General features: G+C 43.4%; 1 protein-coding gene and 1 long non-coding RNA gene across 2 annotated transcripts in view; one reads left to right on the forward strand and one right to left on the reverse strand.

Annotated features, from left to right (window-relative positions):
- LOC142559374 (pancreatic triacylglycerol lipase-like) overlaps positions 1 to 13,424 on the forward strand; it is a 36,786-nt gene extending 23,362 nt beyond the window's left edge. The window contains exons 2-3 of the mRNA XM_075670979.1: positions 2,583 to 2,776; positions 13,269 to 13,424. Coding sequence (XP_075527094.1) covers positions 2,583 to 2,776; positions 13,269 to 13,424 — 350 coding nt within the window. The remainder of the gene's footprint in view (positions 1 to 2,582; positions 2,777 to 13,268) is intronic.
- Positions 13,425 to 19,455: 6,031 nt separating this feature from the next.
- LOC142559683 (uncharacterized) lies at positions 19,456 to 20,813 on the reverse strand. The gene is made up of 3 exons (XR_012823198.1): positions 20,697 to 20,813; positions 20,464 to 20,551; positions 19,456 to 19,625 (listed from the first exon to the last, which is right to left on the reverse strand). It is a non-coding gene; the product is annotated as an uncharacterized LOC142559683 (long non-coding RNA).
- Positions 20,814 to 23,217: the final 2,404 nt, after the last annotated feature.

The raw sequence follows: 23,217 nt of genomic DNA on the forward strand, positions 1-23,217 counted from the left end.
TGTTTTCCTAGTGGCACTTTCCACTTTATAATAGTCAAGGAATGGACATAAAACGTAAAAATTAAAGGAAAGCATTGAAACAACTACCACACATGAACACAATCAAGGCATTGGTAAAAAATTTTACGCGCAATGCACAAAAAGTGAAAAGCACCCTTATACTCGCGCGTAACCCGCGTTTGCGAAGTGAAACATGACATTATGCAAAACAAAGAAGTGAGGCGTGCAGACAGGACACAAGAGTAGAGAAGTGGACAACAGGAACGCCTCACTTCTTTTTTCCATAATGAATCCTTACCAACTAGGTCAGCTTTCTGTCGTTCTATGAAACGTGACAGTTACTTTTCGTCTTGCGTTCTACTTTTACCCGTGCTGCTTGGCTCCAGGTGGGCCCAGCGCATCACGTAAATAAATAAACAAATAATGAGAAATCGCAATTTCGTCCGAAAGGCTAACCATTGATTGCGATAGCAAATTAGTAGACATCTATACGAAGCAAGTAGTTTTATCAGTCGTATTAAATTGTAAACAATCGCTTCCTCACTAAATTAAGAAGCACGCACAAGCAAAGATGAATACATCTGAGTCAATCAGCACGGCATCTTGCTGTCAAAACGCTGGAATGAGGAAGCGCGGCTGCAGCAGCGAGCGAAGTGACCTTCGTGCTGCCTCTCGCTTTAACGCGAAGTAAGCCGCGAAAACCCAGCGCACACAAAGCTATTAGTACTCGGCGCACTCTGTCCTCATCGCAGATCACTTTCGTGATACAGGCCGCACCATACTAAGCAGCTGTCGGAGTAGACTCCCTCCCCTTCCTCCTCTCTCCACCCGGTGCCTTGCGCGCGAAGGGTGACGGCACACTTCCTCCCTGCTTTTCTCCGCTGCGCGTGCGAGATTGAGCCACCATGGTGGCTCACCTTTGCACGCTAGAACTCGCAAGCACAACATACGGCACGCAGCATAGATTAAACGAAACATCACGGCGACGGCGAAAATGCGCCAGGAGTATCTATATAATTGAGATCGCAATAATTAATAAATGTCGGAGCCGATGGTGAAGAGCAAAAAAAAAAAAGAGAAATTTATATGGAACGTTAGTACAGGTGGCCCTAGGAGCCAGTACTCGGCTCGCTTGCCCTTGCTACATTGAACGTGCTGCCCGTCATACCTTGCGAACGCATCATGCGAGCTCCAGGTAGCAGACGATACGGAGCTGTGCTCCGCCAACTGATTTACGCTAGGAACACTACCTGTCGGCTGAGAAAGAAAAAGAACTACGTTAAGAAATTACTTGAACTATGGCGCAAACGCGTGGCACCGCACGTTTAAACTTTCAACATTTGGAAGATATTATTTTATATACATGTTGTATTTCATGAGCAAGCAGAAAGATTGCGAAGTTCTTCGGCTACTGCGCAATATGATGACAAATACTTGAGAGGCGGCATCCTCTCGTTTCTTGGCCACGTCCTCCCTCTTTTCTATCTCCAGCTTGAAAGCGGCCCATTTAATGAAGCAAGCGACGTCGTGAACTGTTCACTTTGCGAACCATTATGAGATTCAGGCCTTGGCTGCGGTATACACAGCTCATGCATGACGCGTTTTGGCTGCGGCGTTTTAAGCTTCTTAAATAACTTTAAAATAAAATTCTGGTGTTTCTTACGTGCCAAAAGAATGAATGACAATAAGGCACCACATGGTACGGGATTTCGGGTTAATTTTGACTGGCGTTTTTTAACGTGCACACTAAGCACGGCACATGGTCGTTATTGCATTTCGGCCGTCTCTGCCAAATTTCGCCGCAGCCTAGATTCGATGGCGTGACCTCGTGTCTAGCAGCGGTACGGCATAGCCACTAAGCCACCGCAATGGGCGTCAGTTCTTTTATACATTTAAACCGAATCCCGTGACAGCACAAAATAACGATAGTTATTAAATCTTCACCAATGACCTAAATGACGAGTCTCACACCGCCAAATTAAATGGGCTCCAAAATTTGAATCCTATAGCAATAACAACGACAAACGTTCCCAAACAATGAGTTCTGCCTGAATTTTAAAGCAAAGCTTTCCTTGCGAACCTTCCTGGATTTTCCTGACCGTGGCTCCTGGGTGCTGCGGTCCTGACGAATCGCTCATTGTAAACAAATTGAATTACGTGCCTCATGGCAAAACAAAACCTCGGTCTCCCAACACAGCAGCCCGTTGTCCCCACCATTTGGCCACAGCCGTACCTCAATGGTGCCAACATCATCTAGCTCTTTCACATGACCGCTGCGTATGCCACCTTGAGTGTCAACGCGCACAAGTGCTTGAAAACTCAGCGCACGCGTCAGTTTCCTATACGCCAAAGACGCAGCAATAAAATAGCCCATTTAATAGCATTTGCGTAACCCCTTCACGAAAGCTTCGTAGATTTCAGCGTACGCTCTGTAGGTGCATTGTATTTTCCTCTACGAACATCATGGTTATGGTGGCCAACGAGCCCAAATTGTTATGAGTGTGCACGTTATTTTTTATAAGTGGCCTCTCTCCGTGCGCCCCCACGTTCTCGTGCCCGTACTCTTCTGTGGCTTCGCGCAGACAAGCGAGCCAACTCGGGCCCGTCGCTGGACACCAGGTTCCGGCTGTTCACCCGCCAGAACCCGCACAAGCCGTACTTCCTGTTTGCCGCGGATCGCGACAGCATCCTCAACTCTACCTTCAGTGCAAAATGGGACACGAAGATATATATCCACGGATACCTCAACAGTGGCAAGCTCCTCGCTCCAGAAATGGTAAATGCAGTTTCATACCATTCTATCTGCTCGAAATATAATGAAGAGTTGCAATAAATGAATAAATCAACCAATCAACCAATCAATATTTATATAAATAATTATGCTAGATAACTTCTAGTGTTCTAGTGTGCTTTATGTGATTTGTTGCGGTTAACTCTATTCATGGTTAGCTAACGCTCTTGCTTTTTTGTTTTGTCATTCTACGTTACCTTTTCTTTGTCGAGTGTGGGCCCGGTATTTAATATTTAGCATATATGCGTATTATGTGAAAGGGTGTAGGCGGTGACGAAAGGCGCTAACATGTACCAAATAATCTGTCTTCAAAAAATGAATTAGTGAGCCGAATATTTCTGGCTTTGGTTGCACAACAGAATTTGTTAAGTGTGTGCGTAAAGTGCACAATTTAAATCATTCTTTGTTTGCCGGTGTCAGGATTGCAGCAGTAACTAAATAAATGGACGAGAAACCAATTTTGCAGATGTGTTTCCCACTTCACAGTTGTATTTAGGCTGTAGATGCTTTCAAGACTTTTGGCAAAGAGTAAATGATGGGTGCGTTGGCATTCCCATACTTGCACGAACAACGTGTGCTAACACTGCTTGTGTCGTCACTTCTTTCTGTGCCTCGCATGTCTGGCGCTTCCAAATGAAGCCACGCTGCAGAAGCGGATAATTGTTTTTCGCATCGAATCGGCCCACATTCTGCGTTAGTGTTTTGATCACTAGAGTGCGACGGTGTTCTCCGGCCCTTCCAACTCTAGGCGGCCTCCTCTCTGCCGAAAGACTTGACCGCAAGAGTGCGCTCAACTGGGCTGGCTGGCCAGTCCAAATTCGAACGCTGAACAAATAACAAATATAGCCACTAGAGTCGAGGAAGAACTTGGCAAATGGCCAAATAAAGAGTGGGAATATAGTGAGCTTCTAAGTGCAATAACGGCATAAATACGCAAAGAGAAACAGCATATTCGTTGGCAAGGAAAAAATAACCGAAAAGTTAGTGGAACAGGCAGATACGAGAAGCGATCGCCGAACGACAGAAAGCATCCCGAGAGCACAGGCTGGCAATGAAGGCGAAGCTGCTGCATGATGAAGTAACCAGTAAATTGGAAATATACCGAGTGAAAAGTCTGTGGTTTCGGTACTGGTGCAAGCGAAATTAAAAGGTGAAAGTGAACGTTGGTTGTCTGAAATACGTGAGAAAAAGAAGGCCGCACATAGAGTACTTGAAAACCACATAAAATTGTGAGGCAGGAAGTCAACAACAATACAATAACATATCCTAGACGAAGATGAAAACAGACTAGAAGGACAAGCGGCAAGAAATTACATCCGAAAAATAACAGCCGAATCTTTCCAAGCCAATGCCGAGGTTGTATTTGGAGAGAAAAGGATCAGGAAAGAGACCCAGGTGTAAAAAGAGCTGGTGCTGACAAAGTTCAACTGGAAGAAAGCCGAAGAGAACATTCCTAAGCGCACAGCCACAGGGCTATACGAAGTTCTCGTTAGGCTGATTAATGAACTAGGACAAAAATGTAAGGAAGCTCTGATGAAAGCAGTGGCAGAAACTTTGAAAGATAGACGAATGCCAGACAGTTGGCGACAAAGTAGAATGAATTTAATTTATAAAGGTAAGGGGGAGAAATATAGAATTCACTCGTATAGACTGTTGACCACTGCATCGGTAATATACAGGTTAGCAATCAAATGAAAGCTTCAAGCTTGGGCAGACAATATTGAAATTTTCAGAGAACTTCAGAATGGCTTCCGAATAGGTAAGCGTCCAGATGATAACTTATTTTCTCTTACTAAGTGTACTGAAATATCAAAAGTAGAAAGCAGACCGTTATATGCGGCCTTTTTAGACATTACAGGAGCCTATGACAACGTAGACCACAACATTCTGTGGGATATTCTGGAAGGGGAAGGCCTAGGCGACGATTGTCTACAGCTTTTGAAAGAGATTTACCTAGAAAATACTGTTTTCGTTGAATGGTAAGGGATGGGGAGCGAGGAGAAAGTTCATATTAATAAGAGACTGAGGCCGGAGTGCCCTTTATCCCCATTGCTGTTTGTGATGTACATGGTGAGGACGGAGAGGTCGCTAGAAGGAAGATATATCAGCTTTAATATCTCATACAAAAAAGGTGGGCACAGTAGTAGAGCAGCAGCTTCCAGGATTATTTTATGCGCACGACATTGCGTTGCTAGCTAACACGCAAAGTCATTTCGAACGTCTGGCTAATATCTGTGGATAGGAACGCAACAATTTAGGTTTGAAATTTAGTGTTAGAAAATCAGGTGTTATGGTATTGAAAGAGAACAGTGAAGAGACAGTGGCAATACAGGGCCGGGAACTATCCAGGGTAACAGAATATAAATACCTTGGCATATGAATAAACGAAGGCAATAGATATATGGAAAAACGGAAAAAAATAATAGAGAAGGGGAAGAGAAATGGCAGCCATAATGAAGCACTGAGTGCTATGGGGATACAATAGGTACATGGTGCTCCGAAGTATGTGGAAAGGTGTAATAGTTTCAGGACTTACTTTTGAAAATGCGGTTGTTTGCTTGAAATCAGGTTTAAATCGATGGGAACCAAAGGTCAGTGGGTCGCCTCGCATTGGGCGCTCAGGGGAAGACTACAAATGAAGCTGTGCAGGGTGATATGGGCTGGACTAGTTTTGAAGTGATGGAAGCTCGCAGTAAAATTGAGCATGAGGAATGACTGAGGAATATGAAAGAAAGTAGATGGGCTGGGAAAGTGTTCAGGTATATGTACAGGAAAAACATTGATTCAAAGTGGAGGAAAGGAACTAGGAATCTTGCCAGCGAGTATGCGGCCTGTAGGGTGGGCTACACAGCAACAAGGAACGTCAAGGGGAAAGTCAGAGAAGCTGAAATAATATCATGGGTGGCGGCAATGGAAAAGAAACCTGCCATGAGCAGCTACTTACGAGAAAAAAACGAAATCAGGAAAGAAAGAATTTATGATAACTCAAAGGGAAGCTCATTAATTTTCGAAGCTAGATTGGAATGCCTTAGAACACGCACCTATAAAGCAAGATATAAGAAGGAAGAACGAGCATGTGCTTGCTGCTGTAAAGCTAGGGAAACTATGGAACATGTTTTAATAGAATGTGAAGCCGTCTAGCGAGCGGTTGATATATAAGTATATAAGATTATGTTCCAAGTTCAACTGCAGAGTTTTCTGTCAAAAGCTGCGTGATCAGCTTGACGATGTCAAGAAAACCGCTAAAAGCAGTAGCACACAAGTGATACAGAAATCATACACAGATACTAAGTTACAGTCAATAAAGAGAAAACATTCACCAGTTATACAACAGAGCCTAATAAGCTTTGCACAAAAATTTTAACAATAAAATCGAAATTAAAACGCTGAAATTGTCGTACAAACATTCAATATTAAATAATAAGAATAATCAAGCAAAATATAAAACAAACCTAAAATCACATTTCAACAAAATATTTCCGCAGCTCAGCTTTGGTATATACTATTGTGTGTTTATACGTGTTTAGAACATGGGGCAGGTTGTAAGACAACATTTGTAATTTGTAATTTGTGCAAAAACGTCATATATTCCATGTATTAATAGTTCTTGTGTGTATGTTAGCATGACGCACGTCCACAGATGCCAGAGTCGAATAAAAACCGGCAATGGATGCCGTCGAAAAATAGATTTTTTGTAATAACTTACAGTGAAACAAATGGTTGACCAGGACAATGTTAAGTGCTTCAAAAGCATAATTGGAGGTAGTTGTATTATCAACATTGGCGATTTTTCGAACAATTTTCTTTTGCAGTACGAGAACCTTATTTATGTTTGTTTTGGTCATTGTGGCCCATACTAAATTACAGTAGTTAAGGTGAGAAAAGAAAGTGCGTAATAAACTTGTAATATACATATCAAAGGTAAAGTTTCACGACATCGTGACAGAACCCCGCAGATGGAAGAGTGTGTCTTGCAAATAATGTCAGTATGGGCATCCCAGTTTAAATAACAGGAAAAATATACTCCAATATCTTATGCACTTCAACTATTTCTATGTAGTGATCTTCAAGGTGAAGCATGCATTGCGGTATTATCGGTTCGTTTGTTGCGCGAAATATTATAGCCTTGGACTTGGAGGATTAATTCTTAACTTATTAATCCCTGGCCACTTTGACAATTTAATTAGTAGGTGATTACATTTCACCATTAAATTGTTAAGGTTAGGTTCTGATAGAAGTAGTGCGTTATCATCCGCGTGTATCACAATATCAATGGAAGGATCTATGCTAACAATATCATTTATGTACGTATTGAACAAAAGGGGTCCCAATATGCACCCCTGTAGGACACCACAACTAATAGGCAAAATCAATGAAAGTTCATTATCTAAAGACACCGACTGGCTTCTGTTTTACATGATATGCTTCAAGCAATCTGAGTGGTCTACAACGGATTCCGTACACTTTAAGTTTGTTAACAAGATTCGTATGATTTAAGCAGTCAAAAGCCTTACTAAAATCAAGCAAAAGTCCCACTGTGTACAAGTTCCTAATATTATTGTTCAAAATTACTTCATTCATTGTTAATAACGCTGTTTTTGTAGATTTACCAGTTCTGAACCCAAATTGGGACTCAGATATTACCTTATGTTTGTCAAAATACTTAACTATTCTTGAGAAAATGACTTTTTCCGTACCTTTGCAAAACACAGGGAGTACTGAAATCGGTCTATAATTTGTTGGTACATTTTGGTCGTGTCCCCTTTAAAAATGACAGATACTTTTGCAGTTTTCATTGCGTTGGGAAAAACCCCGCACTCATATGCAAGATTGTCGATGTGTGAACTTAAGGGACAAATTATGGGTAACACATATTTCAATGGTTTCATCTGCGTGCTGTTGATATGTAAAGCTGGCCCACTAAGGCTGGCTACTGGCCGTCTTGAAGCCCTTGGGTTCAGCGAGAGCGGTGCAAAAGCAAACATGTCCACAATAGGTATTAGTAAGAGGCGATTGGAGGATTGGTGGAAGAAAAGTAGGGAAGCAACAAAAGACTGAGACGTACAAAAGCACAGTTCACAATAGGGGATCAGAAAATTTGGTTGTGGGAGCTCATCGTGTTTTTTTTCTCTTTTTATTGTTTAACCTAGGTCGAACATTAAGCAGTATAATAGGCAGAGCTTGGTGGCGCAACCCACCACCCCGTTCCAAAGGGGACGCTCATAACACCCATCCATCCATCCATCCATGCATCCATCCATCTATCCATGGTGCATGTTGAAGGGGATCGAGCAGCGCAAGTCAGCGCTGTCTGTCGTCAGCACTTTAGGTTCCGACTTCTGCCTTCACAGTTCGTACTTGAACGCAGTTGCGTCGCACTCTATGTAAAGGGTGGTGTGAGTGTTGAAAGCTTCGTGTAGAGTCGACCGATTGTTTAACTAACGGGGCGAAGCAACGAGATCAGAAAGACTAGCGCATACGCACCTAGCTCACTCGAAGCGGAAGTTTCGTCTACTAGGCTTTTTTCTACCAGCAAGACACAGTTCCCGGCTGATTGAAGACAGCAACAGAGTGTGCCCGTGGCTTGCCTCCTTTTTCATTTATTTTTTATTTATTTTTGCTTGTACTGATCTTGCGTTCATGCACAGCAAAATAATGAAAAAAAAATGTGCAAAGCTTTGCCATGCAAAAGTATAATCTTTTTTGCGCGTTTTGTTCTTTCTCTTACGGTGCATGTGGAATACAGCGGCTTTTATTGTCCCTATATTGCATGAATGATGACAGAGTTATTTTACGAATTATTTTATAAGCTTTGTTTACATTATGAATGAACAAAAGGAAATACTTAGATTTTCAGATTTATTAGGGCTCTAATAAAGATACAAGTATGTACCGAACATAAGTAGGACGTTCTCACAGGCTAGTTGGTTGGTACCTTTAGACGTTTCCTTTAACTGCTCGAAAAATCGAAAACGCGTGAAAGAAACACACCACACCACAAACGCAGTGGTGTGGTGTTGCGTGTTCCTTTTGAGTGTCCTCGTTTTTTCGCGCATGTTAAAAGAAACGTATAAGATATGGATTATGAAACATCATGAAAATGGCCGAGCGGACTTGCTGCTAGGGTCATAAGACAAAGCCGGACTGACTGCGTTCGCGTTAGCACGATGTGTAGAATGAAGCAAAACCATTGTTACATGCGTTAAGACATGAATAAACGTTGCAATTCCTGCACCTCACTGACGACTGCTTTGTTTAATAAACCAGTTCTGGCCTGTGGCCCATGGCTCAGCTGAGAGCCTGTTTGGGTGGCTTTGCGGCAGCTGGTCCTCTCGCTTTTTTGGTTTGACTCTGTGATTCGATATCTAAAGAGGCACTTGTTAAGAGAAGATCTTTACTTTGCGCGCCACTGACCAGATGGCAGCAGATTGCACATTTCCCCGCTCAAATCCATACTGTGCGAAATATGGCGGACCATCGTTTCCGGTTCTCTGCCATAGCTTGGGAGGAAATTGAGAAAACTAATAAAGGGCTTAAATGGATGATACCAGAAAAGAAAAATACCAGCTGCTCTAGTTCGCGCTACCCCCCCCCCCCCATCCTCCCGACTTTTACGTTGCTTCAAAAAAATTATTTCACATCTGCTTTACGTACCGCTCAAGCGGTGGAAGCACTTTGCTCATAACGAATGTGCATAACCGTGAGAATTACTCTGACGTTACCACATTCCTGGCTGGGCCTCTCACACCCGAAAAAAGAATTAACCGGTAAGGGTCAACAATGAGACGCCATGCAATAGAGGGTTATAAAAAGCACGCGTGCTCGCTGTCTAGGATAAGCAGGGAAGCGTCCAATGAGTTGTGGTTGTTGAAGATGTTACAACGCCTATTAGATAATCGCGAAAGGGGCGGTGTCATGCCAGTGGGAAGAGGCTAGCACACGAAGCTCGCACTTCAAGCGAACTTTGTGCGCGTGTGCTACTCTTGCTGATCTCATCGCTTCGCGCCGTTAGAAGGCCCTGATCGGCCCGCCAGTCAATGCTCGAGCGGTACTATTAAAGGATCGGTCAGCTGTACCTGCTTTAAAGGGGAAAGAAAAAAATATCTAGTCTCAGGCCTCATTTATTCCCTTATATACAGGTACGTTATCCTGCACAGGGCGCAATAGGTGCCTGGTCTGCAACTTTCGTTGCGATTTAAGTTTGTCTCCGGCCCACCTTCTAAACAGAACACTGTTTCACCACCACTGAGGCAACAGTAGCTATTGAAGCAGTTTGTTCACAGAAGCCCAACAAGGCTAGACAAATGATAGCAACCCCACTAAAGTTCAGTAATATCTTAATGCAAGCCTCTGTTTTCGAATTCCTACGCACCTTTAGCTGCAGACAGCGGTGCGCATCAGGTACAGGGGTTTGTTGACCGTATTCAACAAAGGAGATTCACTATAACATTAGAATGTATCTCTGCGATAGCCAGCGCGGAAGGCATATGGGAAAGCAGGAAAACAAAGTGTCGGTGAAAGAATCACACTTATCACATTGAATGGCGAGGGCTCACGAAGATTACAAAACATTTATTCCTATCGTCTAACGTCCGATATCATAGGCATGATCACGGCGCCCGTACTTAAAATTATTCCTGAGCGCAAGACACGCCTGTATGGTTGGAACCAACTGGAATGTTATCGATGGTTCTATGCGTTGTCTGTTGTCGCCGAAGCTTGTGTAATCTGATTGTGTAGGTGACGAGAATTGTGCAGTACTTTCTGGAAGACACGCGGACACCTCTGGAAACTTTGGTGACTCATGTATAAAAGCCGACGCGCTTGACCGGCAGATCACATTCGGACGAACGCCGACTATGTTCGCCACCGTAGTTGTGCTTTGAGTGTAACTTGCTTTCGTGGGCACAAGCTCTCGCAATAAAAGTCAGTTCTGTTACTGAGAGTTTTGCTAGTGTGTACTTGACGGTCACCACCACGTGACAATATCATTGCTGTTTCACTCGCATTGAAAAAATAAACTCGCATGCACATGCGTGTTCACATACTAAAGGATACGCAAAACTCAATGTTTGCGATGCACCATCCATCACGCGCAAGCTAGCATACGAAATTAAACATGAACGTGAGTTATATACCGGATCTATTCCTTAAGCCTGTCCTGTTCGCTCGCCGAAATCCTTCCGAAACCGTAATCACGACTTATCATAGCAAATGTAACAGATATCCTGGCGTGGTGCTCATTAAAGGACATTGTCAGTTACATATTTAGAATCACGAATAAGTGTTTCGAATCCACGTTTTACTTCATAAAGTAATTATTACGGTGGCGTCAAGCTATGTTAGGCCTCGCGAAACTATGATTGCCCGGCGCTGCCTTCGCGATCATCTCAGTTTCGTATGTGCTTTGTTCCCACGCGCACTTTCTACTCATCAATGAAGCCTCATGTCACAGTACCTTGGGTACCTGTTCGTAAAAAAAGAAAAAAAGTAGGAACGCTGTAGAAGTTTTTAAATAAAAGGACATTCTGTTTGCCCGATGAAAGCTTTGCAGTTGGTGTACCATATATTCCATTCACGAACTCTTAAAACGACACGAAATTGAGCTAATTGGCAATGCTTGATGTTAGATAAAAGCTGCGCGTGCGAAATGACTGAAACAGAGAAAACCAACTGAGAATTAATAAATCAAAGGCCGTGCAGTGGCGCAAAGAAAGGTAGACTCAATGCATATCTGCGTATGCTCAGAAATGGCGCCGCCTAACGGCCAAAGTTATCTGCTTATAAAAGGTATCTGTGCCAGCTAATGAGAGGCAACGCTAGCATATATATATATATATATATATATATATATATATATATTACTTTTCCGCATTTAACTGCCACGTCATTCCTGCGAACGCGTGAGCGTCATGCTCTTCCGATCCAGTTTCCAACACACCCATGTACGCAGCAGCGGCGCAGTATGCAGCAGCAACAAAAGCGGCGAGAGCGAAGACGTGCAAGGAGGAAAGCGGAGAGGAAGATGTAGCAGAACTTGGCAAAACCATGAGACGGAAAGCATGGGGGGAGGGAGGGCGAAAGGGTAAAAAGAAAACCGTAGTGCAGCGACGATGGTTACGAGATGGCGCTAGAGTAGCGCGCGTCGTTTGGGAAGTCTCTCGGCGGCGACTGCTGTAAATCGCACTCACGCGTCACCCATGCGTTGGCTCTCGCGATCTTCAGATTAGCGAGGCAGTCGCGCCATATTTCGCTCTGTTCTCAGCGTGCCGTACGAAGTGGGTTGTCCGCGCCAGCCAATATATTTCGAAATGAAAAACACGTATTTAGTTGCGCTCGAACTTTGCATTAGGGAGCACCCATCTCGTCGGCGAATCTTCTTTTTTTGTTCTTCAGCGACCAATTTGAACCAAAAAATGTTCATAAACGGCGTGCCTGTGTATATGTGTATTGTGTGCTCCTTTACACAAGTTGCTGCCTTTTGTTCACCCTTGCGGGCTCCTTCTATGCTCTGCGCTCCACCACACTACTGGAATTGCGCTCTCTCTAGCTAGAACAGCGACACGCCCACTGGTGCGGCGCAGCAATCGTTTTTCTCCCTGCCTCCCTTGTTAGTTACTACTACTACTACTCTACTCATCACCATTCTCTCACTGTTCTCCTCGCACTACAAACATGAGTATCCGCCTTCTTCTTGCCCGGCATCATTGCCTGTAAGGGGGCTGCAAGTCTGTAATAACGCACAGAGAGTACATACTGTCACCAAACGGCTTTTCTGTTTGACATATCTTGTGGATATTTTTTTCTTTTTCGTAAGAATAACCAGGCACGTTGTTTGCTGTTTTTACTATCAGTGCCAAAGAGCGGCCTTTTCTTGTAAACCACGATTTAGATGGGCTCACTGGTCGAGACTGTTGAAATAAATATTATTCTCTTCGCCTTCCAGGTATCGTACAAGTTCTTTAGGTTTGAAAGATAACCAGAATAATTTATTTCAATTCTGGAATTTTGCGCCAACACCATGATTTGACTAAGAGGTACGCTGTAGTGAGGGACTCTAGATTAATTTTCAGCACTAGGCAATCTTTAACGTGCTCCCAATGCACGGGTCACGGGCGTTTTATCATTTGGCCCCCATTGAAATGCGGCCGCAGCGGCTGGAATTCGCTCCCTCGACCTCGTGCTTAGCAGCGCCACACCATGTGTGTGTGTGTGTGTGTGTGTTTAAGGACGTAATATGGCAAGCAGTGCAACAACGCGTTAAAAAAATTAGGGGAGCAGAACGACACCCAACGTCCGTGTGATCTTTTCTCCCATTTTTTGCTCCGCGTTTGCACTGTTTCAAATATTGGGTCATGGTTCAGCGCTGATATGGGTTTATTTTCCAGTGTCCCTCCTTGTAAACTTGCGCTTTTTTTCAACCACGCATCTATAGCAGCTCGCCACTTGCAGAAATGTCGACTCCGCCACTGTGCAGGAACTGAAGGACCGGTTCCTTGTTCGTGGCGAGTACAACATCATCATGGTGGACTGGGGCCGCAAGTCGCAAGACCTGTATGGCCGCGTAGTTAATCAAGTGGTTCCTGAAGTGGGACAGCAGCTGGCCGCCTTCATTCGTGTCGTTCAGGTATAGTGTACTTCGATTCACGTGCGCGCCATGGCCAGATGACGCGTGTGCGTTAGACGCATGGAGGAAGGAAAAAGATAGGCATACCCCAACGCCATTGAAGCGAAACTTGGCGGCGCAACAGTGTTCCCGCTCTGCAGGCAGAGCCACTGCATTGCATCCGAACAAACGCCCACCGAATAAAAACTACTGGCATAGCTATTGGCAACGCAGCGTCTCAGCAAATCTCGTTTCTTGCTCCGTGATCTCGACGCAAAAGGTCACGTGTTGGACCACCACTCTGTCTTCGCGGAGCGCTAGCTTCCCATGGCTGGCTGCGTGACGTAATGCTCCTTCCTATATTTTTCCTTCCCATATGGTGAGACCACTTACTCACTTCTATGCCTTTAACTAGGATTAGCCCTGTTAAATAAACGAGCGCGACGCGCAGTTGACGCGGTGACGATTGTGCTCGTGGGAGTTGCAAAGAGTTGCTTACTAATCGTGACGCGCTGTAGTAGCACGCGGACATAAGAAGTTACAAGGAATTGTGCGTGCGCGCACTTGTTCATTCTTTTTCCTGGCCTCCAAAATAACGCAGCGCCCGCCACAAGGAGATGCCATGTTTTGGACACAGAGTTAACTCCAGAAAGTACTACAGGGAATTTCGGCGCTAGTCTTCGCGGGCGCTGCAAGTGCAGTGGTACATTCAACAGCCAGAATTCGAATCATGGAGAGAACATGGATTTTTCTAAACACTCACTGTGGTAGCGTCGTGGCGTTGGCGTTGCGCTGCTAGCGCGACGGCGGGCATCAAAAACCAATGCCAGCGGCCATATTTTCACGCATCCGCAGTGAGAAAGCGCCCGTGTATCCTGCGTTGGGTGCACATTAAAGAACCGCAGGTGGTCACACTTAATCTGGGGTGCCCCATTATGGCGTGCCTCGTAATCATATTGTGTCTGTGGCATGTAAAACCGCAAAAATTATATAACTCTATTTCTCTGATCTTCGTCCTTCTGGCTTCATCGACATTGTCAATATGAAATGTAATGGTTATCTAGAACATATTCTCCTATAAATGCCATAGCCTGTGACGCTTACTAGTGTCTGATGAGCCTAATTGCCTTGTGATATTTATAACACCATAAGTACTTAGAAATATTGAGACAGAAAAAAAGAACAGGGCCTTCGAGGCCCCAAGTCCGTAAGTTACACAAATCCATGCAACTAACTACCAAGTCAGATCAAATCAAATCAAATTTATTTCGCATCATTACATAATGTAGGAAGCACAGACAAAAAGACAAGACCAATTCAGCTTGACAAGGGTCGGGAGCCCTTTGAAAATTTGTTTACAAAATAAAGGAAAACCAGTATTAGCAACAGCAATCTGACATTGTTGGGTGGCATTATGCAATAGCAAGAGAGGAATCTAAATATACGCTGTGAACAAGTGCAATTCAAACAGTGTAATACAAAAACGATCATCATTGTTGCAGAAGCAGAAAGAACGAAGTAACTAATTATAAACCAAGTGAATTTAACATGAACGGCAATGAGTAGGAAAGTAGTTGTGTTCCTTAATCTGTGCTTGTGCGAGGTATCAGTCATGTCGCTTTATGACGAATGGTGTATTTTTTTCACGCTTTTGAATAAGTTGGATTGGTGTTCAATAAACGTACTTGCTCACTTTGCTTTCCCGCAAGGTCACGTTGCAAGAGTAATTGATTGAATATTAAGTTTACATACCAAACTTCAAATTTCTTAAAGAGGGTTCAGAATATGCGTTATAGGCTGAGTTACTCGTTCAATTTCTTTACGTTTGAAAGTTAACCAGAATAATTTCGTTCAATTCTGGTGTTCTGTGCCTAAACCATGATTTGATTAAGAGGTACGCTGTAGTGGGGGACTCCAGATTAATGTCAACCACTACTCGCTCTTTAATGTGCCTCCAACGCACGGGACACGGGAGTTTTAACATTTCACCCCCATCGGAATGCGGCCGAAGCGGCCGGAATTCGCTGTCGTCAATAACTGTGGCGCTTCTACTTTGCCGATGCATACTTAGGCAATTTTGCGAATGATGAGCACTCAGTCAATCCAAACCAAGGTGTTCATACAGTAAATTAGCACTACCTTTGACACAGCAAGGGAAACATTAGCTAAGTCATGCGAAAAAAAGAAACTAGCAAGAAAAATTCAACACACATAACCGACGCATCGATCATGCAGTGCCCATTGATGGCAAAACGCAGGATAAGAGTAAAGAAACGTCGCGCGCAGCCTTTTCGTGTAGTAGAGAAAGTTTAGTCATGTTTGGCCCTGTAGTGTTGCCCCAGACAATGTGACAATAGTTTAGCTGTGGGAAAAATAGACATAGTTATAGACTAACAATTTCACGTAAGTCTGAAGGGAAAAGCGTACCATGCCCATTGTTGGCACGCCACATTTACATTTAGTACTTCTTCTAAAAAGCTTTATGCTATTGTGTTCGGGTTTCTGTTACGCTGCTATGAAGCGACTTATGTGCTTCCAAATAAAATACATATTTCTGCAGGGACAATCGCGGAAAATTCAAAAATTACTGCTCGCTCTCTTCTGACCGATTAGTCTCCCTACCAGCAGAGACGACGTCACAGCTCTCTCCTTTTGTTACAGTCCCAATCGCAGTGGACAAATAGGCCGCTGCAGCAAGCGTGGGAAATTCAGGGGTTACACTGTAATACGACACAGTGTCGTCAAAAAACTACTAGACGAGGCCCTGGTGCTATTTAGTTTAAAGCACAGTGGTTCAGCCAGCATGTCAATGAGTGCCAGATAGTTTTCGACTAAACTTCATCCTTGTGTCTATACTCGGTTTTGTTGCTTTGCGAGCCGATCATTTTCATCGAAATATTAAGTTTGAAATGCTACAAAATTCACTATGATTATGCGTCTGCGCTGACTGTTAATGGCTTCTGCGTTTGTAAAGATACAATATTTACGAAACTCAGGCCGATAAAGGAAGCGTAACAAACAAAGTCACAAGAATATCTGAAGCTACAAGCGCGAATATTAGACAAGTCCATTCGGTAACGAGCATTCACACCCTATGGAAAAGACCGCATCCGCCGAGTTTCATCTAGCAATTTCGGTAGGAAACGTTGTAACAAACATCAAGTAAAACTGCCACCAAAAATAAGGAACTTAGCGGGAAAGGGAGAAAGAGAAATAAATAGAATGGTGGAGGGGGTCAAAACGTAAACGCTACGTGGCTGCTCGTCTCTGATGCGAGCAAAGCAGGGGACGGCGGAGATGTCACCTGGTTATGTTGCTGCTGTTAATCGAGACGATATGAGTGAGCCTGTGTTGCTCATAGTGTATAACCACTGCATTTGCTGACGTAGGCAGTGTGCGGTAGCGCTATAGACAGTGGCGATGGCCGATTGCGGTTACTGTCCTTTTCCCCGCCCTATAAAAATACCGTATAGACTTGCGTGAAGGCCACACTTTCTTGCCACAATTCTGATGAGTGGCGGCCCTTGCACGGAAGCCAACCTTTTTGTCACAATGGCATGGCAGCAGCCGGCGGCTTCTGCACATCCCGGATCCGCGGATATACGATTGCATCAGCGGTCACCACGCTTGTCTCGCAATCTAGTAGCGGCAAGTGGAATTACGCAGCGCGCGAACATTTAGCGATGCCTGCGCGCGGCATCGGGGAACCAAATGCGATTGATTCTCCTGTAGAAATTTTTTCCCAAATTTGGGGCTGCCAAGTTCGGAGTGCGACCCTTACATGGGTACAGCCCTTCCACGAGTCTTTATGGTACCTGGAATAAAAAAAATCCAGTTTGTCATTGCTCCATACTGTTACGAAGAAGTGCGCACTTAGTGAGAAAATGTCTCTGTCATCATAAAAGACCTAGCAAAAAAGATTCCAGACATTTAAAACCCAGTATACATTTAAAGCACAGGTTTTTGCACCAAACTCACTGTACCCACCTCACTGAAATTCCAATTAACAAGCACTTTAGAGGTGTTTCATCCATTTCAACATCACGAATAATGTATTCGTTTTGTGAAGAGCTGCCCGAAGCGTGTCGTAAGAACATTCGGAAAATATGAACGTTACCACAGCTGATATGGGGAAATATCCATAGGCAGCAGTAAAATACGGTAATGACCCTGTGAGTCCATTGAAGCGAAGCATGTGACATAGCGACAATCAGTCGTCGATAGCCAAATTGTCCACATCCATGTTCTCCCTTCGACGCGCACCTCTGTAGGACTTTGCTCCATCAGGTGGTACTGTTCGATTTATGTCTCAAGCTGAGGGGCGCAGTGCGGGGCAGTCGTCACCCTTGAGATGACGTCGGCTTTTTGGATGAGCGCTGGCCAATGACTGATCAAGGCAAATAATTTTGGAGTGTTGTAACAACATGCGATACTAACAAAAATCACTACAAAACTTACTTATTGTCATAAGTAGGCTCCAAACGATTCTTTCCTAGCATTTGGGTAGTAGTCTTGAGAGTAACTTCTCCTTACTTATTGCCGTACCGTTTCTTTTTCATCAAAACCTTTGATGTAAACAAGTGTGTAGGCAGAGAAAAATTATGCATATCTTGAAGTGATTGCGGCTGACGCGAACGTGCTATGGACTCCTAATCGTAGACAAAATAAATCTCCGACCGAAATGCAGTCGCCGCACATAACCATAGCAGGTTACAAAGGCGCGATCACTCCAGCCATGTTATGTTTATGATAATGATGACGATGATGATTTGTTGGCATCGCCTTTGAAACGAGGTGGCGACAAAGTCTCCTAGCCTGTAATAATTGGCTTTCATTCTATCAGTTTTGTATACATCTCCCCCACCCTTTTTCTCTTCCTTAAAATTTATCTATCTACCTTGTACGGCTACCTATAGCTGTAACGGATACCGGCCATATTGTAGCATTCTTTAATGAAGTGCACTAAACAAACCGGTTTACTGTGGGCGAACTTGTGCCCGGAAACTCAATAGTAAAACTTTCACACTATTTACAAGAAGAGTTAACAGGAGCCTATTCAACAGTTGACCACGTCTCGACACCGAACACACTTTCACGCGCCCCCGAAGGGCAGGAGCCACGCCGGGACTTCTCATTGGACGGGAGACTCCGGTGCTGCATTGTGCGCGTGCAAGAAGACGTGCTGTATCGCCAAGCGCGAGGCTTTGCTGACGCTCTTCTAATGGCGATGCTATGAGTACCCTTATAAAAATTTCTAGCAACATTTTTTAGACAGTCTATAGACTTTTGTTACTAGAACCTACCAACAGTCAATTGAAATCCTACCAGCTTTCTTTATACATCCTAACAACGATCTAGTAACACCCTAGAAACAATTGGCCACCAACTTTCAATAGAAACATGTTCATAGGATGTCTTTAAACTTCCTACCGATTTCCTATGAACATTTGTCTTTATACACCCTAGTAACATTCTTTCAAAAGAGAAATGTTCATATATTTTCTGTTAACTTCCTACCAACCCCCTATTAACAAGCTTTCTTTATACACCGTATTAACATTCTTTCAAAAGAAAAATGTTCATATATTTTCTGTTGACTTCCTACCAATCCCCTATAAACAAGCTTTCTTTATACACCGTATTAACATTCTTTCAAAAGAAAAATGTTCATATATTTTCTGTTGACTTTCTACCAATCCCCTATTAACATTTGTCTTTATAGACCCTAGTAACATCCTATCAAGAATTGGATCCTATCAAGAATTGGCTACCGTACTTCAATTGAAGCATGTTCATAGATGGTCTGTAAACATTCTACTAACCGTCAACCAACAGAAGTCTTTAGGCTCTTTAGTAACACTCTGGCAAAATTTTACTTACATGTGCTTATGTACTTGCTATTGACGTCTTACTATTCCCCTAGTAACATTTGTCCCACATACGACCTAGTAGCATAGTGTAAACATTTGTCAGTATGTGTGAACATGTTGGTAAACGGCAGTATGCAACCTAGAAGGTGCACCTAAATGGAAAACAAATGCAAGTTTGCACTGAAAGAAGTTTATTCACACGAAAATATTTACACAGAATTGTGAGAGAAGTAGTAGAAAAATTAAAAAAAAATGAATAATGACTTAGTTGATTACGGCATGGCAGCTGTCGCATAATCTCTAGCAAGCATCGATTATGCAAGCTGATGTCTCAGAATGCTTGCAGAATGAACCAACCCTGCACAGAAACAAGATGGTCAGTGTTAACATCATGTTCAGGTTAGCATATCACATACATAGAAGAGCTTTTTAAGGTTCACATGAATGCTAAAATTGTGACCGTCATCCCTGTTTACTTGCAGACGAGATGGCAAGGATGGGGCACACTATTCAATGCATATCCTTTGCTGCGTTGTATTTACTACGTGTTATTAAAATTAGGAAAGTGTACAAGATGGGTTTCTCTACCAATTACCTGCATAAATGAGTTACTCACTAAAAAGTTAATTACATGGTTTATTCATGGTGAAATTCGTAGCACGCACAATAGATACGGACGCAGAGAAGGTGGACACGCGAGCGCTTACTCAAAGCTAGTTATTTTTGGAAGGAATGAACGTAACAGCGCCAGCTAGCTGCACCGAGCATGTGCAAAACGTGTCATCCATTTTTATATAAACAGATAACAGAGCTTGAAGCAGTATTCAAGAATACAAATGCTTTGTCAGTGATAGCAACCAATGGCTGACTGATGCATTTTTAAGCACACATTATATGGAATGCTTCTGTAATTTGACGTGTTCGTTTACTTTTTACTCGAAAACAAAATGTCAGTGTCAAAATATACCGGTTCACAATGACATAGGTTGCAGTGGTTAAACAGGTGCGAATGATTTTCTTTCACATTCGCACTTTTCTATCCAGTGCAACCTATGTCATTGTGAACCGGTTCGCTGAAAAATATGTAATTGTGAACCGTGAAGCTATAAGCTCAATATTTTACTGTTTCTCATCCTGTGCAGCCAGAGTAGGAAAGAGCAAAGAATGAGTTCATGATCAGACAATATTTACCAGACCTTAGGTCATTGCGAACGCTGTGAAAACGAAGTATTTGTACGCTTCGTGTTTATAGCAACTTCAAGCGAACCCCATGACGCGGGGCAGCTGAAAAAGGTAAGAAAATCGTTCTTAGAACATTTCGCGTCGTTACAGTTCGCGCTATAATAACCTGCCAAAATGCGGCATTAGAAACTGAAATAAAGTAACATCAAAATAATATGTTTATGAAAAATGATGGAAAAGAACATACCTTTTAATATAATTTGGAGATAGAGAAAACTTCGGCGCATAGCAGTCTTGAGGAACAGCTGTTCGCTATTTGTGCAGTTTAAAACACGGTCAGTGCCAATATTAAATCACTTCACACGACACTGAATCGCAGCTGGCAGAGAAGTTCCAGAAACGCTCACATCACGGAACGAAGAAAGCACCGTGGGCTTCGCAAACACCTTGCTGGTTGGCTTGCATCGATGAATTAGCCTTAACACAGCATAAGCATAAATAGCAGCAAAAATAGCTAGATTGGTGCTACAATACGCCACGAAACACCTACATCGCTCGACCGTACCATGCCGGCGTCGCAAAGGAACTGATAGCGATTGCGATGGTCTTCCTCTTTGCCTCGACTCGGCCAACTGTCGAATTTGTGCGCATGCGCGGGAGAGGCATGTGACATTCTTTCCATCCACCTGCTTCGCCTTGACCGCTGCGGAACTAAAGCCCCACTTTAAGCCGAAACATGCACCCCCCCCTCCCCCGCTACCTTGCGATGGTTGACTCACACCTAGACATTCCTCGCCTCTTGGTGAAAGCTGTGGCCGGCCTTTGTGTACGCACCCCTTTCTGGGAACTGCACTTAGAGGGAGGAATGTACCTCATGGCCGAGGTTGAAAAAAAAAAACTCAGAAGGTAGCCGGCTCAATTTTGTTGGGCATTTAGGGGCTGTATAGTTTTATCTTTCGAGACAATTATTCTTCTGAAAACCGACTTTTTCTCGAAATGTAATAAACATAGAACAATAAAATCATATTGGGTAAATTATGTGGTTATTCTATTTTGCGCAAGAGCATCCTTTAGCACTTGCTGCTTTCAAAGACAAAACATTGCTCCCTGGCGCCCAGCGGTGCAGCACATTGTAGTACTATTTTTATAGTCAAATATATGTCCGAAGCGGGGCGGCTATGACGTTAGCAGTTTTGAGACGCCCGAAGCACGGCAAAAGCATGGCCTTTGATATCCTGGCTGTTGGTATACGGAATGCAATTATTACGGATGTCATGACCCCTTGTCGGAGCTCAAAATTTTGTCGCCGTGTTGTGAAGCAAGATCACTGAATGTTAAGAGTGCATAATTATTTCTTTTCGATCTGTTTTCACACACAGCAAGCTACCATCGCCATAAAGCACATCAGTTGACATAGTTACTTTGCCTTCACTTTGATGCAAGGTTCTATTTCCTTTAATATGCAGAAGCCGTCGGTAGGAGGCAGGGACGAAAGCGTGCGAATATGAACGCGTAGAAAGCTACATTTTTTATACTGTAAGGGTAATTTAATTATTTTTTCACAGAAAAGTGTTGCTTGCACAGAGTTCAGCTTTTCTTTCTATTCGACCTGTGCGCTTCTCAGGTCAATACACGCTCTCACTCAGCAGTAGTTGTATTTTGCAGCCTTTTGGACATTTGAGCGGCAACGTTCCAGCGCCGTGTTACCCTGAGTTTCGGTTCTTTTTCTTCTTTTTAACAAATATCGTGACGCTACTATGCTGACACGTTCCAGCTTAGGGCGTACTATTTATATCGCAGAATGCACTGACCTAATTATCTCGTTGCAAAGCTAATTGGTGGCATTGCAATAGCAGTGCGTGGTAAGGGCAAATTTACGCTCGAGCCTTACACCACACCACCCGCCTGCCCGCACGCATGTGGTCGGGTGAAAATTTGCACATTTCGTAGACTGGTACACACATTTCGGTTTACACTGCATGTGCGAGACCAGTGTATGCCAAAATTTGTGAACCAGTGGGCGAAATGTACATTTTTCTGCACGACCGCATGCGTCACGGCTCAAGCGTAAATCGGCCTTAAATTAACCAGCCCCAAGGTCGGGATAAAGCTCTGCAACTGGCGCGCCGCCTGTACAGTAGTCCGCTACCACACCGGTCAGGTGGTGTAGCGCAAGCAAATTTTCTCGGAGTGTGCTGACGTCACCGCGCGCTCACGTAGTCCAGTAGATCCTCTAAAAGATTAGTTCTAAGAATTTACGAACATATTTCTTTAAACATTTTAGGAGCACTCCGTCAACAATTGGCTACCTACTTGGATTGGGACTATGGTTTAAAACAATGAGCTTGACTCCTGAGTATGCCATATATCGGCATTAATGTGTGTTAGAAAAATTTATCAGAAGCTCTCAGGTTACTTCCCATTCTAAATATTTTTTGGCAAACAGTACGAGCTGTGGACATACTGAGGATACATGTCCTTCAAACAAAAAAATATAGTTCGATGATGTATAGTACAACATTCTTTGCACAAAAGTAACTAGCCTTCTGACGCAGTACTGAAGTGGTTATAGAGATAAAAGTTAGAAAAATACATGTTGATGGGGACCTTAAAATATTCTGTGTGCAAAAGTAAGAAAGAAGTAAGAAGTAAGAAGGCCACACTTGGCCCTTGCGCCAATAAACACTACATATCATCATCAGTCTTCACGGTGTATTAAATATATTCTTTATACAAAAGTAAGAAGGAAGTCTATTAACGGTGTATTT

This window comes from Dermacentor variabilis, chromosome 10, assembly GCF_050947875.1.
Source record: "Dermacentor variabilis isolate Ectoservices chromosome 10, ASM5094787v1, whole genome shotgun sequence".
NCBI classification, from domain to species: domain Eukaryota; kingdom Metazoa; phylum Arthropoda; class Arachnida; order Ixodida; family Ixodidae; genus Dermacentor; species Dermacentor variabilis.